At 41.3% G+C, this 20,523-nt stretch overlaps 2 protein-coding genes across 2 annotated transcripts in view; one reads left to right on the top strand and one right to left on the bottom strand.

Annotated features, from left to right (window-relative positions):
• Positions 1-1,375, top strand: part of CHEK1 (checkpoint kinase 1) — a 15,199-nt gene extending 13,824 nt beyond the window's left edge. The window contains 1 exon segment of the mRNA XM_070399713.1: positions 535-1,375. Within this exon segment, the coding sequence (XP_070255814.1) occupies positions 535-630 (96 nt within the window). The 3' untranslated portion in view covers positions 631-1,375.
• Positions 1,376-11,447: 10,072 nt separating this feature from the next.
• Positions 11,448-17,284, bottom strand: ACRV1 (acrosomal vesicle protein 1). The gene is made up of 5 exons (XM_070399714.1): positions 17,236-17,284; positions 14,641-14,936; positions 14,358-14,490; positions 12,407-12,526; positions 11,448-11,716 (listed from the first exon to the last, which is right to left on the bottom strand). The coding sequence occupies exons 1-5, from the start codon at positions 17,282-17,284 to the stop codon at positions 11,592-11,594; spliced, it is 723 nt and encodes a 240-aa protein (XP_070255815.1). The 3' UTR covers positions 11,448-11,591.
• Positions 17,285-20,523: the final 3,239 nt, after the last annotated feature.

Here is a 20,523-nt window from a genome sequence, read left to right on the forward strand (position 1 = left end):
TCTCTATTTCCTGAGAGATTGTATGAGCTCTAAAGGAGGTTGGAGGAGAAGGTCATATTCTTTATATTGGAGATTTGCTGCATTACTGTTGTCCAGATGCTTGGTATGGAATTATATTATTAAGATACTAGAGTGATAATGTTTGTTTGTTTGTTTGTTTTTATAACTGAATCACTGGCTTTGTTGCCACAGTATTTTGAGAAGGCTTCAGTATAGTTGCGTAGCTTATTTTTAGTTTACATTTTTCCAATACCTATGGAAAACAGTGACTTAGGGCCCGAGATATCAGTGCTTAAAACAGACAGGCTGTCATTGTATTTGCTCTCTGAGTCCAGTGTTGTGGGAACAGTGATGGGCCCTAAAATCAAGTCAGAATTATTTATTTTAGCCATTTCTTCTCCCAAGATAATTGGTCTTTCTCAGAGGACCTAAGGGGAATGGTAGCTGGACGCATCTGTAGATGTTTTTCTCTGCATACCACCACAGAGGTTTTGATTTTTTTTGACGTTATTTTTTATATTATTCCTAACATAGGGTGATGGATTGGAATTCAAGAGACACTTCCTGAAGATTAAAGGCAAGCTGAGTGATGTTGTGAGCAGCCAGAAGGTTTGGCTTCCTGCCACCTGATAGAGCCACCGGCTTTGGGATTCCTGGTGAATATAGTGCTGCTATGTTGACATTATTCTCCCTAGAGAAGATTATCCTAATCTGCAAACAATAGTCCCTGAAGAGTTGTCTTCCTCCTAGTCAACCATTTTCCAATTATTTTGTATTTTCTGCATAAAAATGATACTTATATTTTAATTGTAAATAAGACTTTGGGGAAGGGATAGATAGAATTCATTAGATACTTTTCCATCTGTGTTTAGTGTCTGAATTTGAGACCCACCTGGTGAAAACCAAGCTTTGGGGTTATATGAGTTTACCAGATTTTATACCAATATAATGAAAGATGATATTCTTGTCTCATTTTTACCAACACATTTGGTTTTATCTAAAAAGTACACATTGCTTCCACCTTGATTTAAGTAAGTGGATGAATTAGTGAAAAAAGGAAATCCTTGTGGCTTTTGAACAGTAGATTTATCAGTCTGTGAAGTGAAGTTATCTTCAAAAAATATATCCCCAAGATTGGTACTCATTTTCAGAAGGGCCTGGCCAGGTATCTAAACCCATTATTGAATTATAATTATTCATTGGAATTACACGTTGGTATGTTTTTCCCATTATAGTTAATAAAATATAAATATAAAATGCTGATTGGTCTTTCAAGTAGAAGTTGAGCATAAACTCTAGTGCATAACTACCTTTAAAATTACTGTTGCACATTTTAAATATTTTTCTATATTCTCTACTTTCACATTCATATTTTAATTCTTTATTACAGAAATAAATTCTATTTTGAAAATAAATAACTAACTCTGTGAACTTACTGGTGACTAAGCTTCCAGGTGGTTAGAGATAAAAAAGGAGTCAGAAATAAGGAAGCTATAATAGAAGCAGATCTGATTCCTCATTCTTTTATCTATGAGATTTACTAAGACTTTATTCTAATACACTTTATATTAACTTGAATGTATTAGGTTCGGACCCTGTATTCCTATTTCTTGGTAATTTATAAAATCACTCATCTTAGTCTGAAGTCAAGGACATATGAAATTTTATTGTCCAAGTTTATCATATATTAGTGTATATGTACCAGTAAATTGTTCTACTGCAGTATACCCATAGGAGGAAGAAATTTGAACCGATAGATGGCTCCTAGGAATTGAGCCAGTAAATTCTTAGATATGAAGAAATTTTGTTCTTGAAGATTGCTATCCACCCACCCATCAGTAACTCAAAAACAAATCATTTCTGGCTTTGACCTCCCCTGAGTTCTAGACTTTTGTAGTACAGCCTACCTACCATTTCCTCTAGTCTAATAGTCAAGACCCAAAATAACTATTTTATTGTTTTTATTAATTTTAGAGAGGAAAGGAAGAAAGAGATAGAAACATCAATGATGAGACAGAATCACTGATCTGTTGCCTCCTGTCCCCCACCCCCACCCCCCTGGGGATTGAGCCCCCAACCCGGGCATGTGCCCTGCCGGTAATTGAATCATGACCTCCTGGTTTATGGGTTGATGCTCAACCTACCACTGAGCCATGCCGGCTGGGTAAGGAAGTTTGTAATTTTAATGTAGTCCAATTAAGATCTTCCCTTGGCTGACATTTTTTTTGTTTCTTATTTAAGGATTCATTCCCTACTATAAGTTTATGAGAAATTTCTTCCATATTTTAAAAGATTTATTTATAGTTTTGGATTACACAGATCTACAATCTACCTGAAAGTGTTTTTTGTGTATAATGTAAGATAGAGGTCAAGTTTCTTTTTTTTTTTTAAATATACTTTATAGATTTTTTTACAGAGAGGAAGGGAGAAGGATAGAGAGTTAGAAACAGTGATGAGAGAGAAACATCGATCAGCTGCCTCCTGCACACTCCCTACTGGGGATGTGCCCGCAACCAAGGTACATGCCCTTGACTGGAATTGAACCTGGGACCCTTCGTCTGCAGGCCAATGCTCTATCCACTGAGCCAAACTGGTTAGGGCTCAGTTTCATTTTTCCCCCCGTATTTGGCTATCCGTTTAGTACTGGTTATTGAAAAGATTATTATAGCTAGTAAAATTGAAGCAATTATAAAACAACTCTCAATAAACAAAAGTCCTGGGCTGGATGGCTTAACAGGTGAATTTTATCAAACATTCAGAGATGAATTAACACCTATCCTTCGAAAATTATTCTAAAAAATTCTAGAAGAGGGAAGACTCCCAAACTCATTTTAAGAGGCCAAATAATTCCAAAACCAAATAAAGACACTACAAAGAATGAAAATTATATGCCCATATCCCTGATGAACATAGATGCTAAAATTCTCAACAACATATTAGCAAACCATATCTAATAATACATTAAAAAGATCATATACCACCCAATCTGGTTTGGCTCAATGGATAGAGTATTGGCCTGCAGAGTGAAGGGTCCCGGGTTCAATTCCAGTCAAGGGCAGATGCCCGGGTTGCAGGCTCGATCCGCAGTAGGGAGTGTGCAGGAGGCAGCCAATCAATGATTCTCATCATTGATGTTACAATCTCTCTCCCTTCCTCCCTCTAAAATCAATAAAAATATATGTATATTTTAAAAAAGATCATACACCATGATCAAGTGGGCTTTATTCCAGGCATGCAAGGTTGGTACAATGTCTACAAATCCATAAATTTGATACACCACATTAAAAAGATGGTTAAAAACCACATGATTATATTAATAGATGCAGAAAAGGCATTTGATAAAATCCACCACCCATTTATGATAAAAACTCAGCAAAATGGGAATAGGGGAACATACCTCAATGTAATAAAGGCTCTATATGACAAACCCACAGTCAACATCGTACTCAATGGGCAAAAACTACAAGCATTTCCCTTAAGCTTGTCAGGAACCAGACAGGGATGTCTGCTTTTCCATTCATTCAACAAAATCCTAGCCACAGCAATCAGACGAGAAGAAGATATAAAAGGCATTCAAATTGAAAAGCAAGACATAAAACTTATTATTTGCAGATAACATGATACTGTATATAGAGGATCCTAAATATTCCGCCAAAAAAACTACTAGAACTGATAAATGAATTCAGTAAAGTAGCAGGATAAATATCCAGAAATCAGTTATATTTTTATATACCAATAATGAACTATCAGAAAGGGAAACTCAGAAAATAGTCCTATTCACAATTGCTTAAAAAAAAAAAAATAAGTAGGACTAAATATAACCAAGGATGTAGAAGACCTATACTCAGGAATTATAAGACATTGAAGAAAGAAATTGAAGAATATACAAATAAGTGGAAGTATATACCATGTTCATGGATAGGAAGAATTAGCATCATTAAAATGTCCATACTACCCAAAGCAATCTGTATATTCAATGCAATTCCTATTAAGATACCAATGTAGTATTTTACAGAACTAAAACTATTCTAAAAGTTTATATGGAATCACAAAAGACCCAAATAGCCACAGCAATCCTGAGAAAGAACAAAGTTGGAGAAATCACACTACGTGATATCCAACTATATTATAAGACTATAGTAATAAAATAGCCTGGTGCTGGCATAAAAACAGACATATAGATCAATGGACCAGTATAGAGAGCCTAAAAATAAACTGATGCCTTTATAGTCAATATTTGACAATGGAGGCAAAAACATCTGCAGTGGTTCTCAACCTTCTGGCCCTTTAAATACAGTTCCTAATGTTGTGATCCAACCATAAAATTATTTTTGTTGCTACTTCATAACTGTAATGTTGCTACTGTGATGAATCATAATGTAAATATCTGATATGCAGGATGGTCTTAGGCGACCCCTGTGAAAGGGTCGTTCGCCCGCCAAAGGAGTCGCGACCCACAGGTTGAGAACCGCTGAGTGAGATAAAGATAGCCTATTCAATAAATGGTGTTGGGGAAATTGGATAGATACATGCAAAAAAAATGTAACTAGACCACCTTCTTACACCATACACAAGAATAAAAATATGGACTAAAGACTTAAATGTAAGACTTGAAACAATACAAATCCTAGAAGAAAACAGGCAGTAAAATCTCAGACATTTCTCATAGCAATAATTTTTCTGAAATATCACCTCAGGCAAGGGAAACAACAAAGAAAAATAAGCAAATGGAACTAAAGCAAACTAAAACGTTTCTTCACGGCAAAGGAAACCAACAAAATGAAAAGACAACCAGTGACACAGCTGATAAGGGATTAATATCCAAAATTTATAAAGAACTTACAAAACTCAACACCAAAAAACCAAACAATCCTATTAAAAAACGGGCAAAGGACCTGAATAGTCACTTCTCCAAAGAGGACATACACATGGCCAATAGACATGTGAAAATGTGCTCAATATCACTAATCATCAGAAAAATGCAAATTAAAGCCACAATGAGATATTACCTGTCAGAATGGCTATTAACAATAAATCAACAAGTATTGGTGTGGATGTGGAGAAAAGGGAATCCTTGTGCGCTGTTGATGGGAATGCAGATTGGTGCAGCTACTGTGGAAAGCAGTATGAAGTTACCTCAAAAATTAAAAATGGAACTACCTTATAAACCAGCGATTCCACTTGTGGGAATATATCCAAAGAAACCCAAAACACAAATTTGAAAGAATATATGCACCCCTATGTTCATTGCAGCATTATTTACTATAGCTAAGATCTGGAAACAGCCCAAGTGCCCATCAGTAGATGACTGGATAAAAAAAGCAGTGGTACATTTATACAATAGAATACGACTCGGCCATAAAAAAGAAGGAAATCTTACCCTTTGGGATAGCAGGGATGGACCTTGAGTGAAATGCTAAGTGAAATAAGCCAGTCAGAGAAAGACAAGTACCATATGACTTCACTCAATTTGTGGAATCTAAGGAACAAAATAAACTAATAAACAAAATAGAAACAGACTCATAGAGAACAGACTGACAGTTGTCAGAGGGGAGGGGAGTTGCAGGGCTTGGTGAAAAATGTGACAGGATTAAGCAATTAAAAAATATACTCATAGACACAGACAACAGTATGGTGATTACCAGAGGGAAAGGTATGGGATCGGGCAGGTGAGGGTGTAGGTGGAATAAATGGAAGGAGACTTGATGTGGTGTGGTGAACACACAATATAATACACAGATGATGTAGTATAGAAATTGTACACTTGAAACCTATATAATTTTATTAACCAGTGTCATCCCAATAAACTCAATAAAAAAGGGGAAAAAGAGAAAAGATTATCCTTTTCTTACCACTCTTCATTGATATACATTCAGTGTTTACATTTTCTTATTTTTTTATAGTATGTTTTTTTAAAAACTATATTTTTATTGATTTCAGAGAGGAAGGGAGAGGGAGATACAGAAACATCAATGATGAGAGAGAATTATTGATGGGCTTGCCTCCTGCACATCCCCTACTGGGGATCTAACCACAACCTGGGTATGTGCCCTTGACCCGAATCGAACTTGGGACTCTTCAGTCCACAGGCTGACGCTCTATCCACTGAGCCAAACCGGTTAGGGCTGTATGTTTTGAATCAGAATCCAAATAAAGCCTACACTAGCAATTGACTGATGTCTTTTAAATTACTTTAGGTCTATAAATTCCCCCTTCATCCTCCCTCTCTCTGATTTTTCCCCCTTGCAATTTAAAAAAATATATATTTTTTACTGATTTTATAGAGGAAGGATAGAGAGATAGAAACATCTTGAGAGAGAAACATCAATCAACTGTCCCCTGCACGCCCTCTACTGGGGATCAAGCCCACAACCCAGGCATGTGCCCTGACCGAGAATTGAACCGGTGACCTCTTGGTCAAGGCTCAGCTATTGAGCCACACAGGCCAGGCCCCCTTGCAATTTTTATTGGCAAAATAATCCAGCTGGTTTACCCTATAATTTTCTTTCGTCTGAATTTGTTGATTTTATCACTATGGTACAGTTTCATGTTTCCTCTATCCTTTGTGTTTTCTGTAAATATATACATTCATGATACTCGTCCTGTGTCAATTATATGTGCTTCATATAAGCATTTAAAAATCATAAATTTTTCTCTAAGTACCACTTTATGCCACACATTTTCATGTGTTGTATTTTTGTTATCTGTGTCAAATGGTTTTCTAATTTCTTTATGACTTATTTTTTGACCCAGGGGCTATTTAGAATTATGTTTCTGAATTCAAAATTAGGACTTTCTTTTAATTAAAAACTTTTATTGAGATAATTTATATACCATAAACTTCACCCTTTAAAATGTACCCTTCAGTGGTTTTTAGTATGTTCACGAAGTTGTGCAACCACCACCACCACTGTCTAATTCCAGAACATTGACATCGCTTCAGAGGAAACCTTTTACCCATTAGTAGTCATCACTTTTTCCTCCCTCAGCCCCTGAGAAACACTAATTTCTGTCTGAATTGATTTGCTTATTCTGAACACTTAACAGAAACAGAATTATATAATTTTGTGCCTGGTTTCTTTTACTTAATGTTTTTCAAGGTTCATCCATGTTGTATCAGTACTCCATTCCTGTTTATGGCTGAATAACATTTCATTGTATTTTATTGTTCAATCAATGGACATCATAGTCTTAAATGTAAAATAAAAGACCATTAAACTTTCAGAAATAACATAGGAGAAAATTTTCAAGATCTAGGCCTAGACAAAGCATTATTATACTCTGTCTAAGAGACACAAAAATATCATCCATAAGAGGAAAAACAATTAAACCTCATTGAAATGAAAAAAACACACACATTTGCTGTTTTTAGACCTATTAAGAGGATAAAAAGGCAAGCTACAGACTGGGAAAATACGTTTGCAAACCATGTTGTAGCATGTGTCAGATCAGATTTTGTTCCTTTCAAGGCTGCATAATCATTTCGTTGTTTTTGTATGCCATATTTTATTCATCCATTGATCCTTTGATGGACATTTGGATTGCTTCTACCTGTTGGCTATTGTGAAGAATGCCGCTACGAATGTGGGTGTGCAAATACCTATTTGAGTCTCTGCTTTCAATTCTTTTGGTTATATCCCTAGAAGTGGAATTGCCGGATCATATGGTAGTTGTATTTGTAATTTTTTGAGGAACCATCCCGCTGTTTGCCACAGAGACTGCATCACTTTACATTCTCACCACCTAACCAGAATCTCCTACCCAGGCATCTGCTCATCTGTAGGCCCCTACAGCTTTCACAAGAGCTGCTTACTGCTTCTCGTGGGCTTTTCAGCCTAAGATCGGAGCTGTTCTGCTTTTCCCTACCTGAGCTCCGGAGTTGATTAAAATAGGGTGGTCCTCAGGCAGCCCCCACACAGATTAGCACGTTGCAAACAGGGTCTGCTCCATTGGGTTGGGGGCAGTGTATTGGCAGTTGGACCACTGCCACCTTCTCTAGAAAAGGGGGTGGAGCAAGGGTGAGTAAAAACACCATGAAACTTCCTACCATGTTTAGGCTTTTTCTTGATTGGGTGTTCATTTGTTTGCTGTAGACCTTTGACTGTTTTCTAGCATTCCTACTAAATTATTTTCTCTGATCTCTAATTAAAAAAATATTTCCACAGGGAAAAGAGAGACTGGAGTTACTTAGTCCATCATCTTGATGATGTTGCTCCTCATTGCTGGGCTTTTGGTTGGAATTCTACTAAATTCTATCAACTTTGGGAGAATTGTCAGCTTTCCTGTGGTAAGTCTTCCAATTCATGAACACAACACATCTCTCCATTTCTTAAAATATCTTTGATTTCTTTCATCAGCATGTGTAGTTTTCAGTTTATACAGCCTATGCATATTCATTAGATTTATATCTACATTAGAGGCCCAGTGCACGAATTCGTGCACAGGTAAGGTCTGGCCAGCCCGGCCCCAACTGGGGTGGATCAGGGCCGGGCCTGTCAGGAGGAAGTGACAACGGGAGGTTGTCCGGCCAGCCCACACCAATTGGGCTCAGCAGGGCTGGGGGGAGGAGCCACGGGCGATTGGCTGGTGGGCCCCACCCCTGGTTGGGGTGGGAGGGATTGGGGCGGGGCTGGCTGTGGGGAGGAGCTGTGGGCAGTGGGCCAGCTGGCCCCACCCCCAAATGGGGTGGGGGGGCCGATCAGGGGTTAGTAGCTGGGGGAGGGGTGGTGGGAGGTTGGCCAGCCAGCCCCACCCTCGATTGGTGTGGGGGGGGGGGGGCGATCAGGGGTGGAGCTGGCTGGGGGGAGGGGCCTCAGGCCAATCGGGGTGGTAGGGGCCCATTGGGGGTAGGGCAGGCTGCGGGGGGAGGGGCTGCAGGAGGTTGACCAACCGGCCCCATCCCCATATCGGCTGGTTTGCTGTCTGCAGTGGGCATCATAGTGACCGGTCATTCTGGTCGTTCTGGTGTTCCAATCGCTGGCTTTTTAAATATATATAGATGGTTCTCTTGTTGTAAGCCATTGGGGATGATAGTGTATTTTAGTTTGGGTGTTTAAGTGTTCATTGCTAGCATATAGAAGTACAATTGATTTTTGTACATTAATACTGTGTTCTCTGACCTTGCTGGACTAACTAATTACGAGTGTTTTTCTGGATTTCTTCAGATTTCCTACATGGAGCATCATGTCATCTGCTAATAGGGACAGTTTCATTTCTTCCTTTCTGAACTTTATGCCTCTTACTTCCTTTTCTTTCCTTACTGCACTGACTGGAACTTACGTTGATTAAGATTGTTCCCAGGCTGAGAGAGAAACCATCCTGTTTTTTATCATTACGGATAATGTTATCGGTAGCGTGTGTTTTTAAGTTGAGGAAACTCTCCGTGTTTCAATTTTTCTGAGAGTTTAACATGAATGATTGTTGAATTTTTGTAAATGTGTTTTTCTGTATGAGTTGATATGATAAACTTATTTTTCTCCTTTAGCCTGCTATTATGGATTACATTGAGTTTCAAATATTGAGCCAGCTTTGCACCCACAAATAAACCTCATGGTGTACAATTCTTTCTACATCATACTTAATTTCATTTGATAGTATTTATTCAGGATTTTTTTGTCTGTATTCACGAGAGATATTGGTCTATAGGTTTTCTTTCTTTCTATTTTTGTGTGTGTACTATGTTTGGTTTTGGTATCAGGGTAACATTAGTTTCTTAAAATGAGTTGCTAAGTGTTCTCTCCCCCTGTGTTTTCTGGAAGAGATTGTGTAGAATTGGTGTTAATTTTTCTTTAAACATTTGGTAGAATTCTCAAGTGAAAACATCACAGCCTGGAGATTGCTTCTGGGGGAATTTCTAGATTATAAATTCAATATTTTTAATAATTATAAAACTATTTAAATTACTCATCGCATAATGAGCAAGTTGTGGTAATTTGTGTTTTTCAAAGAGTTGGTTTCTTTAACTAAGTTGTCAAATTTATGTGTGTAGAGTTGTTTATAGTATTCCCTTAGTAACTTTTTGAAGTCTTCAGGATCTCTTTGTATCTTTTTTTTTTTCTTTGTCAGTTTTGCTAGAGTTTTAATTGATCTTTTGAAGCAACCAGCTCTTCCTTTTATTGATTTTTCTCTATTTTTCTGTTTTCAGTATTATTGATTTCTGCTTTTACCTTCATTACTTCCTTCTGCTTACATTGGGTTTATTTTGCTTTTCATTTTCAAGGTTCTTGAAGATGGGAACTTAATTGATTTGAGCCTTTTTTTCCTTTTCTAAGGTGTGCATTTATTTCTATAAATTTCCCCCTCAGCACTGCATTAGCTGTGTTCCACAAGTTATGTTATATTTTCCTTTTCAAAAGTATATATTTTTTATTTCCTTTGATGCTTCCTCTTTGACCTGTGGATTTAGAAATATGTTCCTTAATTTCCAAGTCATCTATATGATTTCAATTCTCTTATTGTTTAAGTGTGTTCTATGGCCCACTATATGGTCTGTTTTCTTGTATTTTCCATGGGCACTTGAGAAGAATGTATAAACTGTAGTGGGGTAGGGTGTGTAAACGTTGACTAGATCCTTTTGGTTTATGGTATTTTGAGTTCTATATCTTGGCTAGTTTTCTGTCCAGTTGTGTGTATTTGTTGCTTATTGCTACTGTAACAAATTACCATGCATGGGCTTAAAACAACATAAACTTATTATCTTCCACTTTTGTAAGTCACAAGTGTGTGACACATGACTCTGTGGGTTGAGATGAAAGTGTTAGCCAGCCTGTGGTCCTCCGTGGAGGCATTTCCTTGTCTCTTCCAGCTTCTGTGGGCTGCCTACACTCCTTGGGTCATAGTCCCCTTTCTGTAACTTCACAGCAGAAACAGAGAATATAACACTGATACCAGGCGAGAGGGGCTATGATAGCATTCCCACTTGCCCCTCTATGGCTGAGACAATCCAGTAACATCGTGTATGAGGAAAAGATTTAAGCATTATGACCTGCTATATATTTATACAGCACTAGATAAAAAGGAGTCATTTTATTATGATTATGTTAAGAGTAGACTCTTGAAGACTAAACACTGTCAAAGAAGGGGTGAATTTTGGACCCCATGATAAGGAGAAGGGGATGGGGTTCCTATAGGGAGTCAGAGAGGGACCCCCTCTCTGTTTAAGCTTATAAAACGTTAGTACCTACTTTGTGTTCCTCTTTGTGGTCTCTGCCCTGGGGGATCCCTTTACTTTGACGAATGTGTGGAACGGGTTAAAAATGCATCTGTTTCCATGTGTGATGTGAAGGACACTTAGGCTGACCCTGCAACTGATGGAAAAGAAATCTGTCTGGAGTCTGTATTCTGTAACCATGCGGGATTTATTGAAAAACAAAAGAATGTTGAGAGATGGATTTGGGGAACAGAGAAAACAGAGGGCAGAGACGAGTGGGTAGGAGAGGCATGGTATGGAGCATCCAGTCTGACACTCAGGCAGAGGCACATGTGACTAGCTGTTGACTGGAAAAGAAACCAAATATAAACTGGGCCCAGTAGGTGGGTGGAGGATTTTTGCTGCCTGAGTCAGAGCCAGCAGCAAGGAAGAGCACCAGCTTCTAGGTCTTGTTGCAGAAAGATGCATCCCGACAGCAGATAAGTTGCATCCTGGTTCCATGGGAGAAGAGGCTCATCGACGGGCACATATTCTCACATCCCTGAACCATGAATTCAAGTTTTCCACCTGAAAGAAGCAGAAACAGACTGTAGTGAGCGAGCAGAAGCCTTCATCCCGTGGTCCCCAGTGTCCTCATGCTGGCACGAGTGAGACCTCCCGTTCCATTTGCCTCTGCTAGGCCCTTCCCTCCCTCTGTTGCCCACTCCCTCTGTTGAGGGACCAAACAAACTACAAGGGAAGTCAGGCAATGTGGTTTACAGGATGGAAGTAACCAAGATCCCTTATTTTGGGGATGAGGGTAGAGAGGTATAGCTGTATACTCTGACAGTTCTGGCAACCTACGGGCACAGACTGGTAGACAATTGTTTATTCATTTATTCAGTATTTACTAAATACCTACCATGTGCTGGACATTGTGCTACGTGCTGGGAATATATAGCCATGAACAAGATAGACACAGTCCTAAGATTACAGTCAGCGACTCAAGGGGCAACTCCTGTTTCTTTAATAAGAAGAGATAGTCATTCTTCCTGCCTCCTTTTAAGACCTGCTGGGAAGGGACTCTATCTCTCCATCAGTAGAGAGATAAGGGTTTGAAAGGATAAGGTTTTGTTGAATTTCCAAGTTTCTGGGAAGCACAGCTTGATTCCTCCACAGGCCCCTGTCCCCTCCCTGCCACCCAACTACTCCCCATAAATACTCAAGTTGGTTGATGTGTTTGCTGGCAAAGATCGCCTCATGAAGTCCCCACTATACCTTCAAAGATCTTCTTTAACATGCACTGCTGGGAATTCTGAATGGTGCAGGATCCCTCTCCACGAAGACATTTCGCTTCACTATTCATATAAGAGCATGTGTGGCAGTTTATCGCTGGGCCTGAAAATTTAAGATAAGCCCTGATGAAATTCTCTTGTGTCGCTTTGAGTCACACCTCTGGGGATGGATGATGGGCAACTTGGAGCCTGGACACAACACATTTCATTTCTTGGTTCTTGTTGGGGATCTCAGGGCCCTGTGTCTCATAGAGCATATTCTTTCTTCTCTACCAGTGAAATCCCTTCATTCTTTCTGCGTCATCTATGATGTTCATTGCTGATGAATCCCAAATTTATCTCTCTGATACTAACTTTTGCTCCAATTCATATCCCCATTGACTTCCTGGGCATTTATAATTAGATGTCTATTTATAGGTCTGCCATGTCTAACAATAGGAGCAAAGGAGAACTTATTACATGACTGATGCCCTTTAGTACGCTCCTCCACACTCTCACTTACCCACAGGCACAAACCCTTGGAGTAAAATTTGACTAATAAGCTACGTTAGAATGCTCTCATTTTGCTAACCCTATAAAGTAGTGGTTCTTAACCTTCTGGCCCTTTAAATACAGTTCCTCATGTTGTGGCCCAACCATAAAATTATTTTCGTTGCTACTTCATAACTGTCATGTTGCTACTGTTATGAATCGTAATGTAAATATCTTATATGCAGGATGGTCTTAGGCGACCCCTGTGAAAGGGTCGTTGGACCGCCAAAGGCATCGCGACCCACAGGTTAAGAACCGCTGCTATGAAGAGTCTGTACCATTCTCCATTTTCAAGTTGACCTTTATGAGAAGGTTAGTTTGTCACAAAGGGCATTCATTCTCTTTGAAAGGCTTCTCTGTTGCCTTTTGGACTCTCTCCACTGCCAATTCCCTAGTTAAGGAAGCATAAGAAGTGAAAAAAAATATATATATCACTTTGGAATCAGACCTAAGTTTGAATCCAAGGTTTGCTATTTTTTAACCATGTGATGTTAGTCTCACTTCTCTCATCTGAAAATTTGGGGTACTACTATTTATGCAATGGGGTAAAATATGAAGTATTTATGTCTGGTAATAACTTAAGGCCTCAAACCTTGGATCTAGTTTTTAATTCCTCGAACAACCCATTTTTATTAAGAGCCAAAGGATTGCCACTGTCCTGGGAACTTATTTTTGGATCTAACAGAATATCTTCATGCTCTACTTTTTATGTTCAAACAAACAAACAATCAAACAAACAAACAAAAACACACACCAAAGCCACCAGCTTGGAAGCTAGATATTTCTCTCTTTTTTTTAAAAAATATATATTTTTATTGATTTCAGTGAGGAAGGGAGAGGGAGAGTGAGAGATAGAAACATCAATGATGAGAGAGAGAATCATTAATTGGCTGCCTCCTGCACTCCCCCCGTCCCCTTATGGGGACCAAGCCTGCAACCCGGGCATGTGCCCCAACTGGGAATCGAACCGTAACCTCTTGGTTCATAGGTCGATGCTCAACCACTGAGTCATGCTTGGTTGGGCTAGATAGCTCTTTACAGGGTTTGCAAAGCATTCTAACAGTCTGCTAAGAGGCAGGTTTAGCACGAAGCTCTTGAAGATTAGTCTTCCAGAAGCCTCTTCCATGGGAGCTGTGAGCATTTGTAGTCACAATTTCTTATGTAAAGTGAGGTTGGAGGGCCTGCTGGCATCTTGCATCTGTGTTATTTTTCTTAAAAGAGGACCTTCCTAATGGGTTCGCCTGTAGAGAGAGTCCCTGGGAGAACGGTTTGCAAAGTGTTTGTGAACTATATTCTCTCTTCTATACTCTTGGGTCCCTTGATGTGTTGCCTCCTTCCCAACCGAAGGCAAGGCCTGGCACCCATCAGACGTGGCTCACCTGCACTAGTTGCCGCTGGGCTGCCTGAAGGCTGTCCCCCCGAAGCCTGTTCACCCGAAGGCTGTCCCCCCGAAGCCTGTTCACCCGAAGGCTGTTCACCCGAAGCGTGTTCACCCGAAGCGTGTTCACCCGAAGGCTGTTCACCCGAAGGTTGTTCCTTGGCGGCCAGTTCAGTTACAGCTTGTCCACCGGCAGCTTGTTCAGCCGGAGCCGGTTCAGCCGGAGCGTGTTCAGCTGGAGCGTGTTCAGCCGGAGCCGGTTCAGCCGGAGCCTGTTCAGCTGGAGGTGGTTCACCTGCAGCCTGCACACCTGGAGGTGGTTCACCGGGAGCGTGTTCACCCGCAGCGTGCTCACCTGCAGCGTGCTCACCCACACCGGGCTCACCTGAAGGGTGCTTACCTGAACTGTGTTCACCGGAAGCGCGTCCAACTAAAGCGTGCTCGAATGCAGCCTGCTTGCTGAAAGCGTCCCGGCCTGCAGAAGTGTCAAAGAAAGCCTTGCGGTCTGAGGGGGTTGCAAGTGAAAAGGGCTCACCTGAAAATTGCTGGACGGAAGCTTGATGATTCAAAGAGCCAGGAGGCTCGTCCAGCTGACTTGGTGCTCCTGGGATGGAGAAGGAACAGAAACAAAAGATGAGGAGGAGGAGAGAATGCGTGTCCGGGGTAAAGACTACTTTCCTGTGGAGGAAGGGTCCTAGGCTTCCTGTGGGCCTGTATCGGGTAACGGAAGATATTACAGATGCTGGAGGAAGCCAGCTAATGATACACAACGGAATGCTACTCAGCCATAAGAAAAGACGGAAGACTGCCATTTGAGACAGCATGGATGGATGGACCTTGAGAATATTACGCTAAGTGAAATAAGTCAGTCAGAAAAAAAGTGAAGAACCATCTGATTTCACTCATCTGTGAGTTATAAAACTGAAACTTGTGGACACAAACAACAGTGTGGTGGCTGCCAGAGGGAAGCAGGTGGGGGGATGAAGGGAGCCTTATATATGGTGAGGGAAAATGATTTGCCTTTGATTGGTGGGCACACAGTGCAATATACAGATCTTGGTATCATAGAAATACACACTTGAAACCTACATGATCCTGTTAACCAATGTCACCCTGATAAATTTAATTAAAAAATAAATGTCTACTGAACACAAACATTACCAGATGGAATTAAGACACCTTTATTTGGCAATTTCAACCTCTTCCCCGCACTCAATCCCCTATCTATGTGGGTTGGAGACTCAAAGCAAAGTTGCTATCAATCTTAAGATAAAAACATCCTTTCCTTATATATCTGAACTGAGATTCCTTGTGACATAACATTTACACCCACTTCATGGAGTTGTCATGAGTAGCCAGGAAGATAAATTGTGAAATGCCTAGTCCATTGCTAAAGTGCTCAATTCATTTTAGTTTCCTCTCCTCCCCTTACACTGGGAATTACAAAACTCTTAGCTGGGCATTCTCTTCTGGCCAGTCTCTTCTGCCTTTAGTCCATTTCATCAATGACTGTAGACAGATATTCCTTAATTATGACTTTCATTTTATCGAGTGAAGCACCCAATAGAATTTGAGTATTACTCTTTGAATTGACTGAGTAACCTAGAGGAGGGAGAGCAAACTACAAGGACTGAGTTATTAACCTAGCCAAAAGCTGAGAGGAATTACAAGATCTTTCAGACAGGTAGCCTAAGGCCCCAAAGTCCTCTAGCTCTGTAATATTCTGACTCATTTATTCACTCTGAGTGATCTGGAGTCCTTAAAATCAATGACTTCCTGGAAAAACTAAGCTCATAATATGTGGATAAAGGAGGAAAGGTAAGACTTAGTAAGGCTTTTATTTATTTATTTTTTTAAAATATATTTTATTGATTTTTTTACAGAGAGGAAAGGAGAGGGATAGAGAGTTAGAAACATCTATCAGCTGCCTCCTGCACACTCCCTACTGGGTATGTGCCCGAAAACAAGGTACATGCCCTTGACCGGAATCAAACCTGGGACCTTTCAGTCTGCAGGCCAACGCTCTATCCACTGAGCCAAACCGGTTAGGGCAGTAAGGCTTTTAGGAGGTTTTTATTTTTAAAAGGCCGTTACAGAATTATCTGCTTGACTGGTTCTTCAATAGTTAACAGAAGCTTTAACAAAGAGATATTTCTACTATAGAAAGGAAGCTTGAAAAAGTACACTGATTTCTTAGTCATCCTCATAGTTTCTGAGTCACTGCTTTGCCGTGGGGCTGACATATATTACCACCTGGTAGCTATGCATCTATGTTTCTGAGTCAACCTTTGAAAAATCTAAAAAATCCAAAAACAAAATGTCGGAGAACTGACGTTACGGGAAAACGCTTTGTCATTTAACCAACAGCTCAGAGTTCATGGCCTCTCTCTTCTCCCGGAGGAAGAAGGAGGGAACACAGCCCGCCATGAATGTGGGTCCTAAAGAGGAAATACAGACACCTGGAAGGCAGGAAAGAGAGGTGGGCCAATAAACTCCGGCCCCAGCCCTGCTGTGTCCTGACACGGCTTTCTGGCACTTTTCATTCCCGCCTCCTTGTAGCTTTCCTTGCTACATTAACGGCACAAGGACCTCTTGTGTTCAGTTCACAGGAACAAGCCTTCATTAGACTTCCGTAGAAGCCTAGACCTATCTTCTCATCTCACGGAGCATCAAGTACAAGAATCGAGTGGCTGAACGAAGTAGGAACAGGCCTGGGCCACACCAGTGGGCTCCTCTGACGGTAAAGCCATAACTAGAAGGAGTCAGCTGGCTCAGAGTTGAAGTTGTTCAGCTTTTCCTCATTATCAGTCAGACTGATTTCGGTAATAAGACACCGGTCTTTCTTCTTCAAGGGCTGAAACAAACACCTTAAGATCTACCCGGAGCTAAGGTAGAGGACTCACCTCTGGCAGATCCAAGCAGATAAAGACTCATGAGCAAGAGAAACTTCATCTGGATTTTGGGAAAGAGGGAACCCTGGTGGAGGGCACCCGAGAGCTGTGAAGAGAAACTGAGCAGAAGCTCCCAGCGCTGAGTCACTGCTTCTGGGAGTTCTAGAACCTCAGCATCAACCCATGTTTGCTAACAATGGGCTGTGCTCTGAGGTTCTCCAACAACCCATCAAACTGTGCCAGTGCGGGTTATGCGTTTGCCACGTGCAAGGCGATGTGTTGGGGCCCTCTGCCCTATTTTTAAAAATCTTATTATCAAATAACATATAGCCTTTGTAATAAAATTTAAAAGCTATATCCTCTCTTCTTCAAGTGTTCTTGGGAGTGAAGTGTGGCTGACTGGTTATTTTCTCTTTGGCTCTCTAAATCAGCCCTTCATTGACTCTGTACCCTGTTATGCCCAGATTTCAAGATCCCCCAAAGAACGCCACCAGGGAGCCAAGTCCGATGCAAGATGCAAAAGAGTCTTTATTCGAGCTAGCTCGGGCTCCCCCACGCTTGCCGACGCAGTGGCAGGAAGCAGAGAGCTTTGTGTGGAGTGGGGTTTTATAGGGGGGTTGGAGTAAGGGGAGGAGAGGACTGTGGGCCCTGCCGATTGGCCAGGCGCAAGTCGGGGTCTTGTTACACAGGATGTGGTTGTATCTATGGCGCGCACTTCCCTTGATTATCATTGGTTAGTTTAAAGAAATCCTAGGTGTGGCTAGCAGAGGCTTGGGCTTCCGGGAAGAAGCTCCTTGCTGACCACATGGCTCTGCCCAAAAATGGAGGATTCGGGGCGAGATGGAGGGTGTAGCCCTCACCCTTTCATACCCCAGAAGACTGACCTCTATTAACTTGATTCCCTGAGTGCTGATTGGGTTTGGATTCAGATTGGGTTTAGCCAATGGAAGATTGGAGGGAGGAAACATACACATACACATACAGAGGGAGAGGGAGAGAAAGAGGGAGAGGGAGAGGGAGAGGGAGAGGGAGAGGGAGAGGGAGAGGGAGACGGAGAAGAAGAAAAGAAAGGAAGAAAGGAAGGAAGGAAGGAAGGAAGAAAGAAAGAAAGAAAGAAAGAAAGAAAGAAAGAAAGAAAGAAAGAAAGAAAGAAAGAAAAAAAGAAAAGAAAAGGAGAAAAGAAAAGAAAGAGAGAGAAAGAAAAGAAGAAAGAAAGAAAGGAAGGGAGGGAGGGAGGGAAGGAAGGAAGGAAGGAAGGAAGGAAGGAAGGAAGGAAGGAAGGAAGGAAGGAAGGAAGGAAGGAAGAAAAAGAAAGAAAGAAAGAAAGAAAGAAAGAAAGAAAGAAAGAAAAGAAAAGAAAGAAAGAAAGAAAGAAAGAAAGAAAGAAAGAAAGAAAGATTGAGATTGAAGTACTTGTTATTCCTATTCCTGCCATTCTTTCCATGATGGAGCTTCTGTTGAGTGTCCTCTCCTTCATGGTTCCAGCTCTCAGCCAGGCTATTGTAACATGTTTTTCTTCCCCTGCCCCCTTAGGCCTAAGGACAATGATAGTTTCTTTCTGTGCTAAAATCTGGATGCCCCAACTCCCTTCCCTTCCTTCCTTCCTTCCTTCCTTCCTTCCTTCCTTCCTTCCTTCCGTTTCCTTAACCCTGCCCACTTCTGTAAATAGTCTCATCATAAAGGTCTATATCAACCATGGTTTTGGCAGGAAGCAGATGGCAAACTGAAATGGGTAACGAGAGAATTTACATGCTATGGGCACAGAAAAGGGATCAACAAGGGATAGTGGAAAGCTGTGCCTTGAGCTCTATGTTCTTTCTCAGGAGTAGCCAAGCTGAGGGGACAGATGCAGTGAGGCATCCCCCTGGTATAAAGCTGGAACTTTGGGGGAACTGGGTGGTAGAGAGCCCCCAGCCTTCATCTACTTCTTCCCTGCCTGCCTCTCTTGGACCACAGTGTGCTGGATCTAGAGTAGATGATATTCATCACTCTATAATTATCTGTCCAGTGTGTGTTTCCTCCATTAGACTCTAAGCTCCTTGAAAGAAGGTTCCTGCCTGAGTCACTGTTGTATCCCCAAATATGCTTAGCAGCATATTTGCCACATTAAAGGTCCATAATACATTTTCTTCTGAATGAAGGAATGAATGAATTGCCTTTTCTGGGCCTCTCTCTGCCTCCTGGACGAGAATCTATACAGAGCATCTAGAATGGGCTGGCTGAGGATGCTGGGTCAGTTGGAGAAGCAGGATCACCAGGGGACAAAAGCTGCAGAGGAGGCCTACACAACTTGGCTTGAGCTGGAGGACAAAACTAGGATTTCAAGGTCAGAGGCTGGGCTCATTTGGAATAAAGAAGAGCAGGAAAAAACACGCTACCAATAGTTCCTTTCTTTCATGCGGAGTAAGTTTGGAGAAACCACTATGAGGTCACATTGAGTCACACTTTTGATGCCAGAAGCAGTGGAAATTAGTGGAAAGGAAGAGGTGCTGTGGTCTACACCACCCCCCAGTTTAAAGTTTAGCAGCACCCCTCTTTGCAATTAGTATTCCTTTCCGGGTCATCCCTGTCTCACCCCTCCCCCATATTGAGAGACAGGACCTTAAAGCCTGATTGTTCTCTCCTTAAACCCTGTGCTCCAACTTTTTCCTCCCTCTTTTTTTTTTTTTTTTTTTTTTTTTTTTTTTAGGTTGGCTTTATGGGACTATAGCCCAGTCCCACCCAGGGTGGCTTTCCCTGAGTTCTCCTTTGGAAATCTCTTTCCTATGTCCAGCAGCCTGGCACTTCTAAGCCAAACCTGTGAGTGTCTGAGCACACCGTATAAGAAAACATGATGATGGAGAATTCACTGTGGAACTTGGAGCTTTCTGGAACTAAGACATCCAGAGGTGCTCCAGTCCCCGCCTCCTTTCTCTCCCGATCTCTTTCGTCCTAATGTTCCAGTTCCAGTGCCCCTAAATGAACCCAAGAATCAGCCAGCTCAGCCCCTATAATGTTCGTGGCCCGGCTGAAAAAGGTGAGCTGGGCCAATCAGAGTCTTCTCCCAGGAATTTGCCGTTGAGTCACAGGAAGACAGAGATAATTTGCGAAAGATCATTTAGCCTTATGTGCTGAGGCCACTATTTGGGGCCAAAAGGAGGGTGAGCAAGCTGAGAAGTCCAGGAGACGGTAACAGAGAGAAAAGAACACAGAAGAGATGGGAGACACCTTGCCTCATTCAGTAAACCTTAACTAATGGGAAATTACATAGATGTCCACGCAGGGAATACCCACCACCCGGACTGGGCCACGTGGAGACCT

This window comes from Myotis yumanensis, unplaced genomic scaffold, assembly GCF_028538775.1.
Source record: "Myotis yumanensis isolate MYYU_CA2020_CCGP unplaced genomic scaffold, mMyoYum1.0.hap1 SCAF_19, whole genome shotgun sequence".
Taxonomy (NCBI): Eukaryota; Metazoa; Chordata; class Mammalia; order Chiroptera; family Vespertilionidae; genus Myotis; species Myotis yumanensis.